Source organism: Octodon degus, unplaced genomic scaffold, assembly GCF_000260255.1.
Source record: "Octodon degus isolate 3935 unplaced genomic scaffold, OctDeg1.0 scaffold00136, whole genome shotgun sequence".
Lineage (NCBI taxonomy): Eukaryota > Metazoa > Chordata > Mammalia > Rodentia > Octodontidae > Octodon > Octodon degus.
The window spans coordinates 1,545,066-1,562,823 of NW_004524712.1; the positions used below are offsets into that span (position 1 = coordinate 1,545,066).

At 49.0% G+C, this 17,758-nt stretch overlaps 1 protein-coding gene across 3 annotated transcripts in view; it reads left to right on the top strand.

The window, feature by feature from the left end:
* The window catches only part of Pknox2 (PBX/knotted 1 homeobox 2), a 264,725-nt gene that overhangs the window by 223,197 nt on the left and 23,770 nt on the right, over positions 1-17,758 (top strand). For all 3 annotated transcript variants that reach the window (XM_023701477.1, XM_023701478.1, XM_004641385.2), the window contains one exon: positions 7,008-7,196. In XM_023701477.1, coding sequence (XP_023557245.1) covers positions 7,008-7,196 — 189 coding nt within the window. The remainder of the gene's footprint in view (positions 1-7,007; positions 7,197-17,758) is intronic.

Genomic DNA, 17,758 nt, shown 5'->3' on the forward strand with positions numbered 1-17,758 from the left:
GAGATGGCTCAGTGGTCTAAAGCACCTACTTAGAACAAGCTCAGCAAGGCACAGGGACTGCAGTTCAATCCCCCATCACCCCTGGTGGGCTGAGCTGGCCACACACACACACACACACACACACACACACACACACAAATAAATAAAAAATTTAAAAAATAAAATAAAATAACAAGCGTAAGCCTGGCCTCAAAGGCTCTTTGACGTACCTCACCGACGCTGCTATTTGGGCTGCCCCGACCTCCCACCCCACAAGCGCCGTTGCCTATCTTTTCTCTAATATTGAAGAGGTCCTACATATTCATTGCCTCTGAAGGCACCATTAGGGCTTGCTATGCCTTCTTAAATCTTTAAACCAATTCTATTAGCCCATAAAAAAGTAATCCTTTGCCCTGGCTTTATCAGACCCAAGGATAGGTTGGCTCTCAGCCCCTGCTCAACAGATCTGATTTAAACACACTGTGCATATATTGCATTCGAGCGGAGCTGTTTTGGATAGCGTCTACTTTTTATTTTGCTTAGCTTATCTGTATTTTAAAAAATGAAAGAAGTCTGATTTGTTACGCATATTAAAGCAAATGAATAGGGATGCGGGCTTTTCTATGTGGATAATGCACACGTGTGTAGGTAGAGAGTGTGTGTGTGTGCACATTGTTACTTCACAAGATTTTAAAATGAATGAGCAAATAAAATGTTGATTAAAATACAAAAGCAGGCTGAGGATGTAGCTCAGTGATAGGACACTTGCCTAGCACCGTCCTACCCTGGTTCTGTCCCCAGCACTAAAAAATAAATAAACAACAATTAAAAAAAAAAAAATCGGCCCCCTGAGCCCAGGGCACACTGAGACGGCAATTGAGACTGGCTGTGGTGGTGCGTGCCTGTAATCCCAGCTCTTGGGAGGCTGTAAACAGGTGGGTCACTACAAGTCTGACCTAGTAGTGAGACCCTGAACACCCTGTAGATCTTTCTCTAAAAATAATTTTTTTTTAAATTTATTTATGTGTGTGTGTGTGTGTGTGTGGCCAACTCAGCCCACCAGGGGGCGGGGCGGGCTAGCATGTGGTGCTGGGGGATTGAACTGTGGTGCTGGGGGATTGAACTGCGGTCCCTGTGCTTTGCTAAGCTTGTTTTAAGTAGGTGCTTTAGACCACTGAGCCATCTCACCAGCCCTAAAAATAAAAATTTTTTAAAAAGTGAAAAATCAGAATCGTCTGGCAATGTTGAGAGAAAGGAGAAAGAGAAGGAAAAAAGCAAGCAGTAAGTGAGGGAAACCGAGGGAAAGGAAAGGGAAAAACGGTTTAAGGAATTAGGATTACCTTTATCTGGAGAAGAAAAAACTGATAGAACAACATTTTCCAGGCGGATGGTTGTCCCAGCGTAGGGCATTTGGTAAGGCTCAGCGTGCAGGGAAGCTGCGCTGGTGGAGGAGATGGGTGCGCTTGGTGCCTACCGAGGGCTGGGCGTGCCCTGTAGTAAGGCAGGAGGGGCGCTGGTCACATAGAAGGAAAGCTGCTTAATCTGCAGGTTGAGAAAACGGAAGTGGCCCAAAGCTATCAGCCTGGCAGAGAAGCCGCAGCCTTGCGTTGCAGCGCGCTTGCGCCGTCCTCACCCTCACGCTGGCAGGATGGTCTTGCGGGGCCCTCCGACACCACGCGGGAACCCAGGCCGCCGTCCTGCGGAGGTTCAGACAGTGAAGCACCCTCAGCGCCCTTCTCTTTCTACACACGAGAAACTAGCGCTTGTGCTGGGAAAGTGTTCAGAGCGCTGGAGCGAGCGGTGAGAAACCACGAAGCCGGTGAGGGAACATCACCACAGGGGTGCCGGAAATCCTCATCTTTAATGTCCCAGAAGGCATCAGGTTTTCCTGGAGCACATACGGCTTGTCACTGAGCCGCTAGCCCAAGCACCCTTTAGGCTGCCACTTTCTCTCCCTCTGTACAAATCCTGAGTCTATATTGAGGGTGAAGAAAGACCCAGGGGTGAAAGCACACAGCTGTGTGGCACCTACTTCATTGTCTTCAACTGTAAAATACTGGCAGTAAGGGAGCCGACCTGCAGAGGAGTCCTACAGAACCCGTAAGCTAGGCACGCAATGGGTTTCCCACAGTGCCTGCGGCATAGTCAAAATAAGAAACATGGGGGTGTTGTTATCAATTCCTCAGAAAGTCTCTTAAGCACCTTACAATGTACTAGGTGTTCTGAGAGCCATAAGCTACGACCTTCAAAGTCAAGTAGAAAGTTCAAGCAGGAGACTAGGGATGTAGCTCAATGGCACAAGTACCTGCCGAGAGAGAGAGAGAGAGAGAGAGAGAGAGAGAGAGAGAGAGAGAGAGAGAGAAAGAAAAGAAGAATTTAAGGAAAAGCAAATCTTCATTAAGTACTTAGTCTACTTCTTGGTCTAAATGGTCCACGTTAACATTTTCCTCTGTAAGGGCTGGTGAGATAGCTCAGCAGATTAAGTGCCTGCTTTGGCAAGCACAGGGACCAGGGTTCCACCCCCATCCCACATGCTGCATCAGCCCTGCCCCTGGGGCGCTCTGAGCTGGTGGCCAAGTCTGGGCATGGTGACGCATGCCTGTAATCCCAGAGCTGTGGAGGCTAGAACAGGAGGATCGCTACGAGTCTGAGCTGCGAAGTGAGACCCTGTACCAAATACACAAAATGAAAAACAAGACCAAACATTTTCCTCTACAACTGGTCAGCCTCCGCCCCAAGGAGGAGATACTGCACAGGACAAGGCCTTGTGGCCCTGTGGAAAGCCATATTATTATTAATTTCTGTCTATGAGTGACAGGCTAATTTAGCACTACAAAAGCGCTTAACTAGTAGAGCCCATCAGACTATCCACAAGTCCAGCCCAGGGACTAGGGGACCCCAATTTGAAATGCCAGTGCAGCTCACAGAAAGGTATAACACCGGCCTCCAGCCATACTTCAGAGAGAGGGATTTCCTCCTTCCCTTCCCTCCTCTCCCCTCCCCATCTGTCCTTCCCTTCCTGTTTTTTTTCTTTCCATTCTGCCCAAACTTTTCCTTAAGTAGCAAAATAGTAGCAAAAATCAGGGAAGGTAGGTGAAGTGCTCTTGCGCCCAGACTGCTTATGTCAACAACATAACTGGATAAATCCTTACAATAAATCCTCACTTTTTTATTTTTTTAATTTTTTTTTTTAATCCTCACTTTTTTAAAGAAAGGAGCTCTCTATGTAACCCAGCCTGGCCTGGAACTCACTATGGAGCCCAAGCTGGTCTTGAACTTTCTACCCTCCTCTCCTAGCCTCCCAAATTCTGGGACTATTGGCATGTGCCACCATACCTGACTTATCATTTTACTTTTAAAATTATGTAACTATAAATTCACATGCAATATAAGAACTAATACAGAAAGATCCTGATTCTCTTCTTGTATAACCATAGCACCTTTCCCTACCAAGAATAATCCACCAGCCTTACTCAGATGTCATTATTTTTGTATGCACTCTGTGTGTATGTGTGTCTAGTTCCAAGCAATTGAGTCACATGTGTAGACTCACGTAATCAGTATTATAGTCAAAGTACAGAATAGTTCCTTCCTTCTCCCCATCAACCACTCATCTATTCTCCATCTCTATGGTTCTGTCATTTCAAGAATGTTATATAAATAACTCTCTGGAGTATATAATCCTTTGAGATTGGTTTTTCTCTCAGCATAATTCTCTTATGACTTCTCCGAGTTGTTGAGTATATCAGCAGTTCATTCCTTTTCATTGCTAAGTTGTAGTCAGTGATATACAAACTGATATCAGAGAATGAGGTCAATGTTTAAATTTTAAAAATGTATTATAGTAAGAGACACATTTCCATTAATAACCCTCCAAATATTCCCACTCACTTCAAACCCACTTATCTCACAACTCTCGCCACCTCCTGAAGCAGCTCAGAAAGCCCTCTTTTCTAAGTGTCCTTAGCTGCCCTGTTGTGGCTGTCTTGATGTCCTGAGTCACTTCAAACCATCTACCTTTCCTGATCATTTTGCCTTTGGGGAAGAGCCAGGAGTTGCCATCTCTACTGAGTAAAGTGGGTGAAGACGCACTGTATGTTGTTACGAGTCTGCCTTTCCCTTCAAGGGTGTTCAGCAACGTCATCTGCCATATGTTTTTATCTCCCCTCATAAAGACACTCACAAAAGAGGGCTTTCAGAACTGCTTCCGAAAGTGGCAAGAACGATGGAATAAATGCATTCAAATCAAGGGGGAATATTTTGGAGGGATTAACGGTAAAGTGTCTTTTTCATAATAATTTCTTGTTTAAGCCTCCACAGGACATCTCAGTCTCCTTGTAGATACACCACAGATGCTTTATCCATTCATGTATTGAACTATGTTTGGGTTGTGTCCAATCTGGGGCTATTGGAAATAGCCCCAAATCTCTTTGAACATTCATGGGCAAATGTTTGTGTGAACATATGTTTTTATTTCTCTGGAAGAAATGCCTAAGAGTACAATTGCTGGGTCATATAGTGAGTGCATATTCAGTTTTGTAAGAAACAACTGGGTATGGTGGTACATGCCTGCCATCCCAGCCTTGAGAGGCAGGAGGATTGCTGTGAGTTCAAGTCCAGCCTGAACTACACAGGCAAGTCCTGTCCCAAAAAGGAAGGAAGGAAGGAAGGAAGGAAGGAAGGAAGGAAGGAAGGAAGGAAGGAAGGAAGGAAGGAAGGAAGGGAGGAAGGAAGAAAGAAGAGAGAGAGGGAGGGAGGGAGGGAGGACCACACTATTTTCCAGAGTGGCTCTACCATTCTACATTCCCACCAGCAATGCATAGGTGATCTAGTTTGCAGTTTGTCACTGAGTTTTGTTGGGGATGCAGTGCTACCTCACTGCAGTTTTAATTTGCATTTTTCCTAATGGCTAATGATGCTGAGCATCTTCTCATGTACTTATTTGCCATCTGCATATCCTTTTCAGTGAGATGTCTGTGTATGTCCTTTGTCCTGGCTCTAGCTGGGTTGCTTATAATTTTACTGGTTAGTTCTGAGAGGTCTTTGCATATTCTAGATACAAATTCTTTATCAAATAAGTTGTTTGCAATATTGTCTTGCAATCTGTAGTCTTCTTATCCTCTTCATAGAGTTTGATGAAAATCAAACATTTTAATTTTAACGAGGCCCACTTCTTCATTTTCCACGTCTGGATCATGTTTTTGGTGTCAAGTCTAAGACCTTTTTGCCTAACCTATGATCTGGAAGATTTGCTTCTGTTTTTGTTTGTTTGTTTGGTTGGTTGGTTAATTTTTTTTAACCTAAAAATATTACAGTTTGGTGTCTTCTGTTTAGGCTTTTGGTCTATATTGAGTTGTTTTTTTTTTTTTGTTGTTGTTGTTGTTCTATAACATGGGGTTTAAATGAAGCTTCAGTTCTTTTTTTTTTTAATGGATGTCCAGTTGTTCAGGCATCCTTTGAACAATCTCTGTTGAAAAGAAGTTTGGCATTATCCGTCATGAGCCCTAAGGCTGCCTACAGCTTGTCTCCTGTCACTTTTGGGAATTTATCAGAAGGAAATAATGCAGTAACAGGGGTGGGGGCCTATACGCTTAGGAACTCATCGCTGAAGCATTGTTTTTGTAAGACTGGAAGTAATCTAAATACCTAATAATATGGCCCAAGGTTAGTATGGCACACATATGGAATGATATATATCAATTAAAAACATGTTTGTATGATAATTGTTACCCATTCAAAAAATATTTAATCCACAGTCATGTATATTGGTACTGAAAAATTACATAGTGAGCAAATCAGACAGCACCCCTGCCTTCTCAAAGTTCATTATTATTTTTAATTAATTAATTAATTTATTTATTTATTTGGTACAGGGTCTCACTGTGCAGCTCAGACCATAGTGATCCTCTTGGCTCAGCCTCCCCAACACTGGGATTACAGGCATGAGCCACTATGCCCAGTTTGGGGCCAGGACAGCACACCTGAGGTTCCAGGGCCTGCGCAGAGTGCAGTACCCGTATCGAACCAGTCTTTCTGCTTGCCAGGCAGGTGCTTAGACAGCTGAGCTATCTCCCTAGCCCCAAAGCTCATAATTTAGAAGAGAAGGTAGAGAAAACAATTCATTTAGATAGAATCATTTGATAAAGGGGAAAATGGAAATAATATTATATTACAAGGTTATTAAAAGTAAGATAGATACAGAAAAAACATATATATGAAAAAACTATATATATATATATATATATATATATATATATGGAAAAAAAACTTTTTTGAGTGGTCAAATCAAAATTTTTTTCACATACCTCCTTCTATACTATTGTTTAATGAAAAGAACACAACAAAAAGTAAAGTTCCAGTTCCAAAGTGGCTACTTGCCTTGTTACAGCTAGAAATACTGCTCCGAAGAGGCAGCGGGCATAACGTAACTATCCAGACAGATACTGGAGCCCAGCTGAGTCTGGGTGGATTACCCAGTCAGTCAGCAAGTAGCAATGGAGAGCGCACAAGGTAACCCATGGCGCCCCGAGCACTTGGGGTGTGAGTGTAGGAACAGACAGGCCCTGACCTCATGGAGCATGTCCGGGAAGCCCTGATCTCAGTCCTGCCTTATGCTTGTCCAGTTCATACTCTGCAGCATGTCATCGCGTGGCCCCTCCTACGGTCCCCTGAACAAACTTGTAAAGTTGTTCGGGAGAATGTAACTTTCCCTGGTTTGTAGACACTAAGGCACAGAGCAGTAAATAACTTGCTCAAGGTCACACAGATAATAAATGGCGGGGCCCGGGCTTCTACTTCTAAGGCTTGTCCTCAGAATTGCACAAGGCCTCAAGAACAGGTGCAACAGCACTGGACTTGGAGCGGGGGAAGGATCCGCAGAGGGCTGTGATGAGAACTGCCACACATGGATGGGAACTCACGTGCCCAGGGCAGGGGATGGGCTCCTTTCCGGCTGTGATTGGGCTGGGGGCTGGGCAGTGAGGGGAATGTGGGGCAACCCCTGGGCTGACCTCCCCTCCTCTCCCCAGATGGTGAAGGCAATCCAGGTGCTGCGGATCCACCTGTTGGAGTTGGAAAAAGTCAATGAACTCTGCAAGGACTTTTGCAACCGTTATATCACCTGCCTCAAAACTAAGATGCACAGTGATAACCTGCTCAGGAACGACCTTGGGGGGCCCTACTCCCCCAACCAGCCCTCCATAAACCTGCACTCACAGGTAACACGCAGGGCTGGGTCCTCTCCCTAAGCCAGGTATGCAGAAAGGTCAGAGTCCCCCTTGGTAACCTAGGAAAGGAGACTGGAATTAGTGGGTGCTTTACCTCTGATGCGTTCCTTTACCCATCAAGCAGTGCAGTCTCGCCTGCCAGGTATCAACTTCCCTTAAAACTGACCAGGTCACAGAGGGACAGTTCCTAACTTCCTGATCCAAGATTTCACAAGAAACAAGTGAGCATGAAGGAGACAGGGTACTTGCTCAGGGGAGGAGCTGGGGATGGCCTAGACTTTCTGGCTAATAGGCTTCTCTCTGGAGGGGCTATCTGGAAAGCTCTCTGCACTCCTGGGGGTTAAAAAAAAAAAAAGGCTCAGATCCTTCCCCAAAGCCTTCCTAGCAGCTGAAGACAGCTTCCGCAGACCTGTTCTTCCCGATTGTTCTCTGGACGCTTACCCTACCCTGGCCCCTCTGTCTGCCTAAGGTTGCAGGCCACTGTAGATGTGAACTCAGTCCTCCCGTCCAAGCCTGAGCTGCCGCCTCCTCCTGGGCACTGGAAGTCAGGACACATGTCCACGCACTATGGCCAAGGGCATCCCCTTCTCACCCGGGCACAATGTTTTCTTCAAGCCAAGTAAATTAGAAAGTGGTTGATCACCTCTTCATACCACACGTGCTGGCCTCTATGCATGCCGTGGACTCGCCCCTGCTTCCATTCACTGAGTTCCTGAGCTCAGAACACTCACTGGGGCCCCTGAGAAGTTGCAGAAGTTGTCTCATTAGACAGCCAAGCTCACGGATGTGAGGAAACGTTCCTGGGATGAGTGGTAAGAGGTGCCAAGAAGGATGCTGTGCCGTTCTTATCCCTGTAGGGCCTGTAAGGACCTCCGGGCTGTTAGGAAACAGGAAGCAGGCCAGGTGTGTCCACTGTGACAGTAAGCCCTGAAAATCCACTCAGCATCGCAGCAAACCCGCCCCAGCAGCATCTCTGTGGGATTAGGATTGAGCAGCACACAGGACACAGGGCAGGAAGCTGATTTCCTCTTCCCATTGCGGGAAATCACCGCATCACTTTATTACACCTCTAAAGACAGCAGCCTGGGCTTTGGCTTGCTAATATTCTCTTGAAATAGACTCATTCCTTCGGAGTCTTATTGTACTTTCCCTTATGATCAAAATTAGCAAGAAACTTGCATAAAAGAGGACAATAATTGCTCAACGAGCATCTCGTTTGTAATTTATTAGTTTCTATTATTGTGAGTTACCATGGTGACGCTGCGCAGCCCCAGTGATGGGAGAGATGTAAGATAGGAGCTGAGAAGGCTGTGAGGCCTCACCAAATGGAGATGCACATTTTTATCAGTAATTTTCATGAAAATAATAAGTGAGGAGTTAATGAGATGGAAAGCCATCCTGTGGCTATTGTGAATTTTTTTTTAAGTGTTGATCTAATTAGAATGCATCGGTCAGGAAAAGTAATGAGGATTTAGTGCCTCACAGAGATGTGGGGATCATATCAGAAAATTAGCACAAGTCTTTGGAAATAATCAGGTCCTTGGAGAGGCCCCGGATTCCCCCTCCTGGGCCCTCTGCCTACCTTGAGCTCTGGGCTTCAGGGAGTCCTACGGTGGTGGAGGGGGAAGGAGGGCAGAGTGCTTCGCAGCCACAGTGGCCCCTCAGGGATGGGGGCCTGAGGCCCTCAAGCAGGACGCAGGAAGCAGGGTCACTGCAGGAGCGGGGTTTGCAGAGAGGGAGCACGGGGCTTCGGATGCTCATGGTCTAAGGATGCCGCCTGCAGGAATCAGCCCTCCTGGGTGGTGGTGGCACTCAGCAGGCACCTTGGGGTTTTCAGGGAAGAGAGAGGAACCTTGGAGCATAACACCTCCACCAGAGGGTGAGGCTGGCTCTGGGGTTACCCCTGCAGAAAGGCCTCGATCTGCAGGGAAATCAAAACTCAGACATTTGAGTGGAAAACAAACTGTAGGGGAGGGGTAAAGACACTGAGCGAGCTATTCCTATGTGGCCTCACTCAAACTCTTCCCTGCGTAGCCTGCGACGGCTGTCCCTCCTCCGCGCAGGTGCCAGTGGGTAAATAAGGCAGTTGCCCTTTGGTTGCCAGGGAGCTTCCCAAGCTGCCTCCTGTCTTCCCAGCCCCACCTGTGCACCTCACAAGCTCCCAATTGTGTGTCTTCCTAAAGCTCTAGGTCATTCTGCTCACAGATCCTGGTGCATCTAGAGCTTTCACGTCCACCCACCTGATGCAGCCCTCCTAGGGCCATCCTTGGCCTCCCGTCCAGGGCCAGTTAGGCCACTAAAGGCACTACCCCTGCTGCTGTGCGTCCTCTGTCCAGGGGACACCGACCCTGGCCCACTGCTGTGTAGGTCCAAAGCAGCCCCCTCTCAAGGGCAAAATTAGGTTCTCCCAGGGCAGCCTCCCGGCTCTCCCATCCAGCAATGCTTCCTTCTCCGTCACCTGTCAGAACCACGACACCATTGTTAAGGCAAACATCGCATGTGATTACGTGACAAGCATACATGAGGGTCTCATTCTGTACTAGACAGCACAGGGTTTTAGAGTTTGGGACAGTATTTTGTATATGTGAAGTCACTAAGTCACTTTATTATGGATCTGAAAACAGCTGTCCAGGCTTCTGCTTGCTCATATTCTCTTAAAATAGATGCAGTCCTTCAGGGTCTTACTGTAGTTTCCCGGCAGGTCCCAGCTGTGACCGCATGGTCTTGAATGTGATGAAAGGCCGGCACTTGTTGAAGGAGGCCTTGGAGAGTGGGAAGGAGCAGCGAGGGGGGAGAGAGGAGAAAGTAGGAGGAAAACGTAGAAGGGAAGGAAGAAAGTAGAAAGAAATCGAGGGTCCACTCAGCGTTCACAAGGGAGACGGAGACGGGCAAAGACGTGGGAGGAAAAGGGCAGCGAAGAGAAAGAGGCAGGAAGAGACACAGACTGAGGGGCAGGGAGGCGATGCCGGCAGTGACAGAAGGAGCATGAAAGGAGGCGGAACAGGGAGATGCTGAGTGGGTTGTCCCCAGCTCCTTCGAGGTCAGGCTTGTGTCTTGGTCTCACTGAGGTAGGGCTGAGGCGCGCATGGGTTCTCCTGGGAAGGAGACCAAGTGTTGCCAAGGGCCAGAGCAATGTCGGCGAGGAGAGAGGGGCGTGTGCGTGGGGTGCATTCGTTATGCCCCAGCCTTAATCCCCCCATCCTGAAATAGCTGCCCAGAGCGCCAGCCAGGCCTGGGGAGGGCCGTGTTCCCTCTGGAACAGGATCCCTGGGATCAACATCTCGGCTGCATGCCAGCTTTGTTGCACAATGCTGGCTCATGGTTTTCCCTGTGTGCTAATCATGCAGCCTGTGTTGCAGAGTGGGAGACATTTCTGTTTTCCAGTTGGTGGCCCCACTCCCAGGTGCCATGCTGTACCCTCTCCCTGCTGGTTCTGTGGGGTGTGGGATGTTCTCTATCTGTGGGTGTTCTCTGTGGAGGCGGAACAGAGGTGAGGGAGTAGGCGGGCGTGAGGCTATTTCTACCAAGCAGAACCTAGAGCTTCCAGGACTTAGCTTTCAGCACAGCTAGTTCCTGCCATGTCTCTAGGCAGCCCTCCCACCCTGCCTCACTCACTGGGCCCCACTCTGACCAGCTCCCCCTCTCCATGGAGTGTTAAGCCCAGCCCTACAGCAGGCAGGTGAGCCAGGTGAACCAGAGGTGCCTCTCAGCACTTGGGGGGCCCTTCCTGTGTCTCTGTCTGGGTCTGGGGAGAACACAGGTGGCTGGTCCAGTGGGAGCTCCCAATCCCAGCGGGAAGGAACCAGGAGTCCCAACTGAGGCGCTGGTAAATCGGCCATGAAAGCACGGGGCTCTGAGATGGGGCAAGAAAGGAACTTCAAAAGAGTCAGGGAGAGGAGCCCAGGAAGGGGTTCTGGATGGAGAATCCATGTTTGTGGCAAGAGGCTGCCCTAGCCATCCTGCTTCCACCCTGCAGGGAGCCCAGCCTAAGGCCTGGCATGCATACGCTCACAGCCAGGTCTGTTCCTGCTCAGAGACAGGATGGGAGGAGTTCAGCATGGATTAGATTGGCTGGAGTAAGGATTCTGCCCAATGTGGTGGGAAAGGATTGAGATTCACTGCCATTCGGAGGCTTCTGGGGGAGGAGGCCTTTTAGAAGGCCTAGTGGCTACTGGCATCTCTAAGATGAGCATTCCCGGGGCAGCAAGAGGTCTGGGAGAAGGTGGAGGATAGCCTTCCAGAGTCTCTAGAGAAAGACGGTAGGGGCTGAGCAGGCATTCACTCCTGCATCCGCAGCTACTGGAGCACTTAGGGACCAGCCTGCTGAGCTCCAAGGACATAAATGGACGGGACACAGCCCTTGACCTGCGGATATAACAATGGAGCATCTCCCCCCGCTTTATGTAGGGGCTCAATTCTTCACTGATTATGGTACAACTTGCTAAAGATCTTAAAGGAAGTGGAGAATGTGGGCCACAGAGTCAGGGCTGGAGGTCATTAATTGAATAGTCACATCTCCTATGACACAAAGCAGAGCTGGCAGGTGGAGGGGATGTTTTGAACATTGATTGAGCCCCAGCCCAATGCCCTACGTGTAACAGCTTCTTCATCCCTCACAGTAAGGCTGCAGAGTGCCCATTACTTTCTAAATTTTACAAAAATGAAGATACACTGCCAAGGTCACAAACCGAATAAGAGGCAGAGAGTGGGGTGGGTCACCCCAGAGCCTGAGTCTCCTTATGGTGGTGATGCCTTGTGGTGGTACATTTGAAGGAGAGTAGGGCTCCCAAGTCCTGGGCTTCAGGTAAGGAGGGGTGACCCTGTAGAGCTCAAGGATTCAGGGACTATGGACGAAGAAACCAATTTCTGGGAAGTAAGAATTTGGATTTGTGAATATATTGGAAGTGAGGAGCAGAGAGGTGTGAAGTGGGTCCAAGCCGAGATGCTGCGCTCAGCAGGCCAGACACGCTAGCTCTTCAGCTCTGTGACTCCCTAATAGAAATGCCAGGGACCCTAACCAACAGGCCCCTCCCTGGGAGGAGCCGGGCTTATTCACTGACTGACCTACAGAGACCTCTGCATTTTCACGTTGGCAGGGGTATGGAGGTCAGTCACTTCAGCCCAGGCCCTAGAGGGTCTGTCCCCTGGCCAAGCACCCTGAGGACTTGACCTGTGAGTTTAAGGCTAGATGGGGGCAAGGGAGGTAATCCACTCAGAAAGCTCACCACTTAGGTGAAAGAGGACACCCCTAAACCACAAGTGCAAGAAGCTAAGCTCACCTCCTACTCCTGGCCATTGCACTGAAGCTGTTCCTTTGCAGGTTCTTAGACCCTGGCCCTCCAGGCCAGGAGCCAGGAGACCCAGAGGCCACAGTTCCCGCCAGGCCCTGAAACCTGAGAGCCTCTCTCCTTCCGAGAAGGAATGTTCCTTAAGAGCAGCAGCTGCTGCTTGTCCCCACAGGCCTGAAACGCCTCTCCCTTGGGACTAAGCCCCCAGTAAGAGTGGAACAGGGACAGGATTAGGTGGCTTGATTCTATTGCTTGGCTTCCTTGAGTTTGCAAACGTGGCTTTTCTTGGTCTGGGGCTGGACAGTGGCTCTGCTGGAACAGAAGGAATCTGCCAGGCAGGGTGTTTGGGGACAGGGGCAACCCCGCCCATGTAAGGCACTCACACAAACAACCCCCTCCCCGCCCCTGGCCCAGTCAAGCCACGTTTATCAAGCATCTACCTTGCACTTCATGCCATACTGGGCTACTTTGGAGAAGTCAAACAAAAACTCTTTCCAAAAAAACAAAACAAAAAAAAGCCTGAGACCAGGCTAGGGCAAGAGGACACTTCAGCATGTGAATGAACAATTCTCGCCCAGTATATAAGCAAGATGGAAGCGGAGAAGAGGATGGTCCATGACTGTGCTCAGAATAGAGTGACACAAGCTCCTCATGAGATGTTGGAAACTGAGCCCACCTGGACTCTCCCCAGCCCAGGCAAGTTAGGGACCAAAACCATCCTCCCAGGAGGCCTGGATGTAGTGATCTGAGGCGGTGGATCAGCAGAGACCCCTAGTGGCAAGGATGAGGATGGCAGTTACTTGGGGCCCTGTTCCTCCGCCTTAACCGCTCTCTCTCCGCACAGTAAATCCTGGGGGAACCACGTTGGTTTTCCTCCAGTCCGCAGCTACAAGGACCTTTGCAAGCCCATCTAATTCATTTCCGTCTTCACAGACACCCCAATAAGATAAAAATTCCAACAATGTCTAAGCAGCTTCAAGGGAAACTGTCCTGTCACTTCTTTCTGTCCCTCCTGCATGTCTGCATTCCATCATGTTTTCTTTCAGAAACTTCCATCATGGGTGGAAACTAAGCCTGCTTGGGCAGTTTAGGCACTTTCCCTAGGAATAGCGACGGATGGTGGCTCACGAGGGGGAGGACACGATGTCTCCATCCACAGTTGCTGTTGGCCCATGGATGCCGGGGCTTTCCAAGTCACCCTGCAGCACTTCCTATTGCTTAGTAAGGTCTTTAGTTTGAACAGGTTATGCTTTTTTGTTCCACAAATGAGATTTACAGTACAACTCTCCCAGTGACCGCCGATCAGTGGCCCTGAGATGAGGGTGCTTCCGCTGGGCTGCAAGGCGGTGCTCTGGAGGCTCAAGCCTGCCACCACTCGAGAGCCACCACTCTGCCCCCTGGAGGGGTGGGGCTGGGGTTGCATGCATGTCCCAATCGAAGGACAGCACGCCAGGGGCAGGAGCAGTGCCCACCACTGGGCCACCTGCGAGCCCACACTATGGCTTTCCGACATCCCCAGGCTTTAGGCACCTCTCCAGGGGCCACCACGCCATGTGCTTGAGGGAAAGCACAGGAGTTCTTGGGCTTAATAACAGTTCTCAGCCACTGGTTCCTGGACAATTCAAGCAGAGATGTCAGGTTCTGAATGCTGGAAAATGTCACTAAAACTGCAGCACGTGTCGTGTGCTTCTCGCCTCTTCGTGGGTGCCAAGGAGCCTGTAAGGAAGTGACTCTGTTCAGCCCCAGACAGAGCAGCACCCACCTGGGTGTGGCTTGTGATGAGGCCCCTGGGAGAGCTGTAGGGAAGATAATAAGGCCCTGTGCTTAGCCAGCAGTCTTCCCCAGAGCTTCTGCCGCCGCCACAGTAGCTCTTTCCTCTGCAGGCTTTCCCTGGAGACTTAGGGCTGTGTTGTCACTATTCTACAGAGCTAGAGACTGAGGCTGGGCTTGAAAGCATGGCAGAGTGAAGTTTTGGAGCAAGGCTGAGCTGGGGGTGTGCTCAGAACTAGGACTTGGCTGGAGAACAAGTCAGACAAAGAGGCAGGACCCAAGGGGGTGTGTGACGAGCTGGTGTCATTCCCGCTGGGTGTGCAGCCTCAGCTGAACTTCTTCGGTTGCTAAGTAAAGAACCCAAGTGGCTCTAGGACTTCTAGGACAGGATTCTAATCCCCACTGTGCCACTCCCCAATGAGTGACCTCAGCCAAAGGGAAGTAGAAAATAAATTATTAGGTGGGCCATGTGCCAGGTCATGTGTGTGTGTTGAAGCGTGTCTGACCCAAGGCCCATTGCTTCTCCCTGTAAGTGTCTGTCCTACACGCAGGGCCACTTGACTCTGGAAGTCCATTCCATGCTCTAGACCTCGGCTCCTCCTCAGGCAAGGGGAATAATCCCTGTCTTGCTGGCCTCATTAGGTGATGGTGAGATGGGTTAGAAAGAGCACAGTGAAGAACACTTCCTAATACGCAGTGCAGAGGGTAAATAGGTAATTTTCAGATTCATCTGATCTTTTGGACTAGCCAAAGGAGATTTTAAAAAATACTGATTGTTGAGGGTCTGATTCAATGACCATGAGAACCGATGTCCTTAAAATAAATCCCCATGTTCAGGAGGTTTCTGAAACAGCTCCTGTTCACAGGGACAGGGAAGGAACACTATTTCCCTAGACCTTGGGTGTCCCAGGACCTTGTGTCCTCTTTCTCGCCTCTCCCCAAGATGTGGTCCTGCCCACGCTCTGTATCCCTGAAGTTTTCCATTCCATTCTTCTGCTCATACAATTTGGCTGCCTCTCAGCACCTCCCAGCCAAAAACTGGAGGAGGAAGAGGAGGAAGGTGGAAAAGCAAAGGATCTGATCCAATGTATAAACTGCCTTCAGGTAGCCAGACCTGGTGAGCTGGCATGGAGCTAGCCAAGCCACGGGGTAGAGAACCAGCCAAGTCTGAGTAAGCCAGTGGAGTTCCCAGGTGATACCTCACGCTTCTGCCTTTGGTTAGAAAACAGGAAGTATGGTTGAATCCCATAGGATGCATCTTGTTTTATGGTTCTGATTTTGCCTGCAACTTCCTAAACTTTCTGGATATTTCTTCGGAGCAAAAAGGGTCTAGAACAACTCTTCCTGTTTGAAATACTCAAATATCTCTAGCACAAAAAAAAAAAAAAAAAAAAAAAAAAAGTCTTACCATGGATGATTCCAATGGCGAGACTATGGAGAAGCTACTCCCATTAGTTTTAGGGTGACTCGTATTAAGGTCCCCTCTCCCCTCTCAGAACTTTACCTTGAAACTTTGCTGCAGTTTCAGGCAACTTCAAGACTGGTTTACTCCCTGTGAGAGTAGTTGGCTGGGATGTTGGGACAGGGGAGCTCAACCTTGGAGCAACTTTGTTCCAGGGATGTCAGCACTGGAGTACGTTTTATAAATAACAAGCTGAGGCACATGGAAGAGTCGTGCCATGACTCCCCAAGTATCATCTTCCTGTGGTACCCTCACTTCCTCTGGCTTGGGGTTGGTTTTTATCTGCTCACCTTCCCTTTAGCGGCTGGGATTCGAGGGTTTCCTTGTGGTCTAAAACCTAGCACAAGGCAGGCTGAATACGGCACAGTATAGTTGCAGATGAAGGTGGAGAGCTGTGTCCTGGTCCTATTTCTGCTGAACAACTGGGTGACCTTGGGCACATCACTAGGGCCCATAGCCTCAGTTTTTTCCTGGTGCTTCAGGAGTTGGAGTACGTGAAGGCTTTCAAGGGTTCCTGCAGTCTGGTGACCTCTGCACACCACACAGTATTAGACCCCAATTGCATGAACAGTCAGATCAAGAGTTCTGCTCAACAAATGAACCTCGCAGCTGGGCAGCTCTTACAGAGCCCCAGAAAGTGGAGGCCAAGGAAGGAGCCTTTCCCCAAACTCATAGCTGTAGAGATGATCCAAAGAAGAGAAGTCGAGTCTCCTCCTACTTCACCCCACCCACCCAAGACAAGCCAGACCTAGAGGCCCCTTGGGGGTGGGAAGAGGGGAGCCTTCACTCTGGCTCTTGGATGCTGCTGTGTGCTACTCCCCCAGGTCTCAGGTCAGGGGAAATCCAGGATGGCAAAAGAGCCAGCTCATGTGGAGATGCCATGGGAAATCTGATCAGTTAAATCAAGTGAAATGTAGAAATTGGGGCCAGCTTCCACTTCTCAGAGGCTTTGCCTAGACTCGTGGCACCAGGGTCTATGAGGAGACTCATGGTGGCCACTCCCTGGTGCTTTGACATTTTCCCTTTGTGGCTTCAGGGAGGAAGTCATTGGCTCAAGCTTTCTTTCAAGCACAGGTGTCTCTTTGCTCCACATTCTAGACTTTACCTGCCGGCTGAAGACCCAAGCTTCCTTGAGTCCTAAGTGAAAGCTAAGATCCCTCCTCACAATCTACACATGTTGTCCAGTCAATTTTCTTGGCTATTTACCTATCTCTAAATCTCTGCAGTTTGGGCCTTCAGATCCCAGCATTTGAGCTTTGGGATGTTAGCCTACATGGCTGTTGGACTGGTTAGCTGGTTCAAGCCCTGCTCTCTGTGATGAGCTAAAAGACCCGGGAAAGGCTTCTTAGCCTTCTCCTCCTCCTCCTCGGCTCACCTTTGTGCTTTCTCCAGTTCTAGAGACATTGACCTCTCACATAGCCCATCTGTTCACAGACTCTCTGATTCCCCAGCCACCACATGTAGACTCCCCAGAGTCAAGGAGGGCCCTTTACTCCTTGGGGACCTGGCCAAACCTCCATCCTGTAGAGGTAGGAATCCCCCAACATTAAGCCCAAAGACTCCTTACTGACCATTAAATAAGAATGATGAAGGGCACAGCATGCAGGAAAAATGTCTTCTTAACTTCCTCAGCCACTGCAAAGACAAACCGCAAGGATGCTGCTTGACAGGTTGACCGTGCAGGGCAAAGAGACTCTGTTCCAGGGACTCTTATATGGGAAGCCTGAGGAGGAGGAAAGGATCAATAATTTGTGCTGGAGGAATGGCAGTTGAGATTTGCATAAGATTCCCTTAGAAGACGGGTTATGCAGAGGCCAGTGTGGCTTCACTGTTATTTTTAAACAAATATTTTAACATTCTAAGTTAGTTGCTAATGATACAAAGGTAGGGCTGGGGATATAGCTCCGTGGTGTAGTGCCTGCCTAGCAAGCACAAGTCCTGAGGTCAATTCCCAAAACCACCAAAGAAGAAGAAGAAGAAGAAGAAGAAGAAGAAGAAGAGGAAGAGGAAGAGGAAGAGGAAGAGGAAGAGGA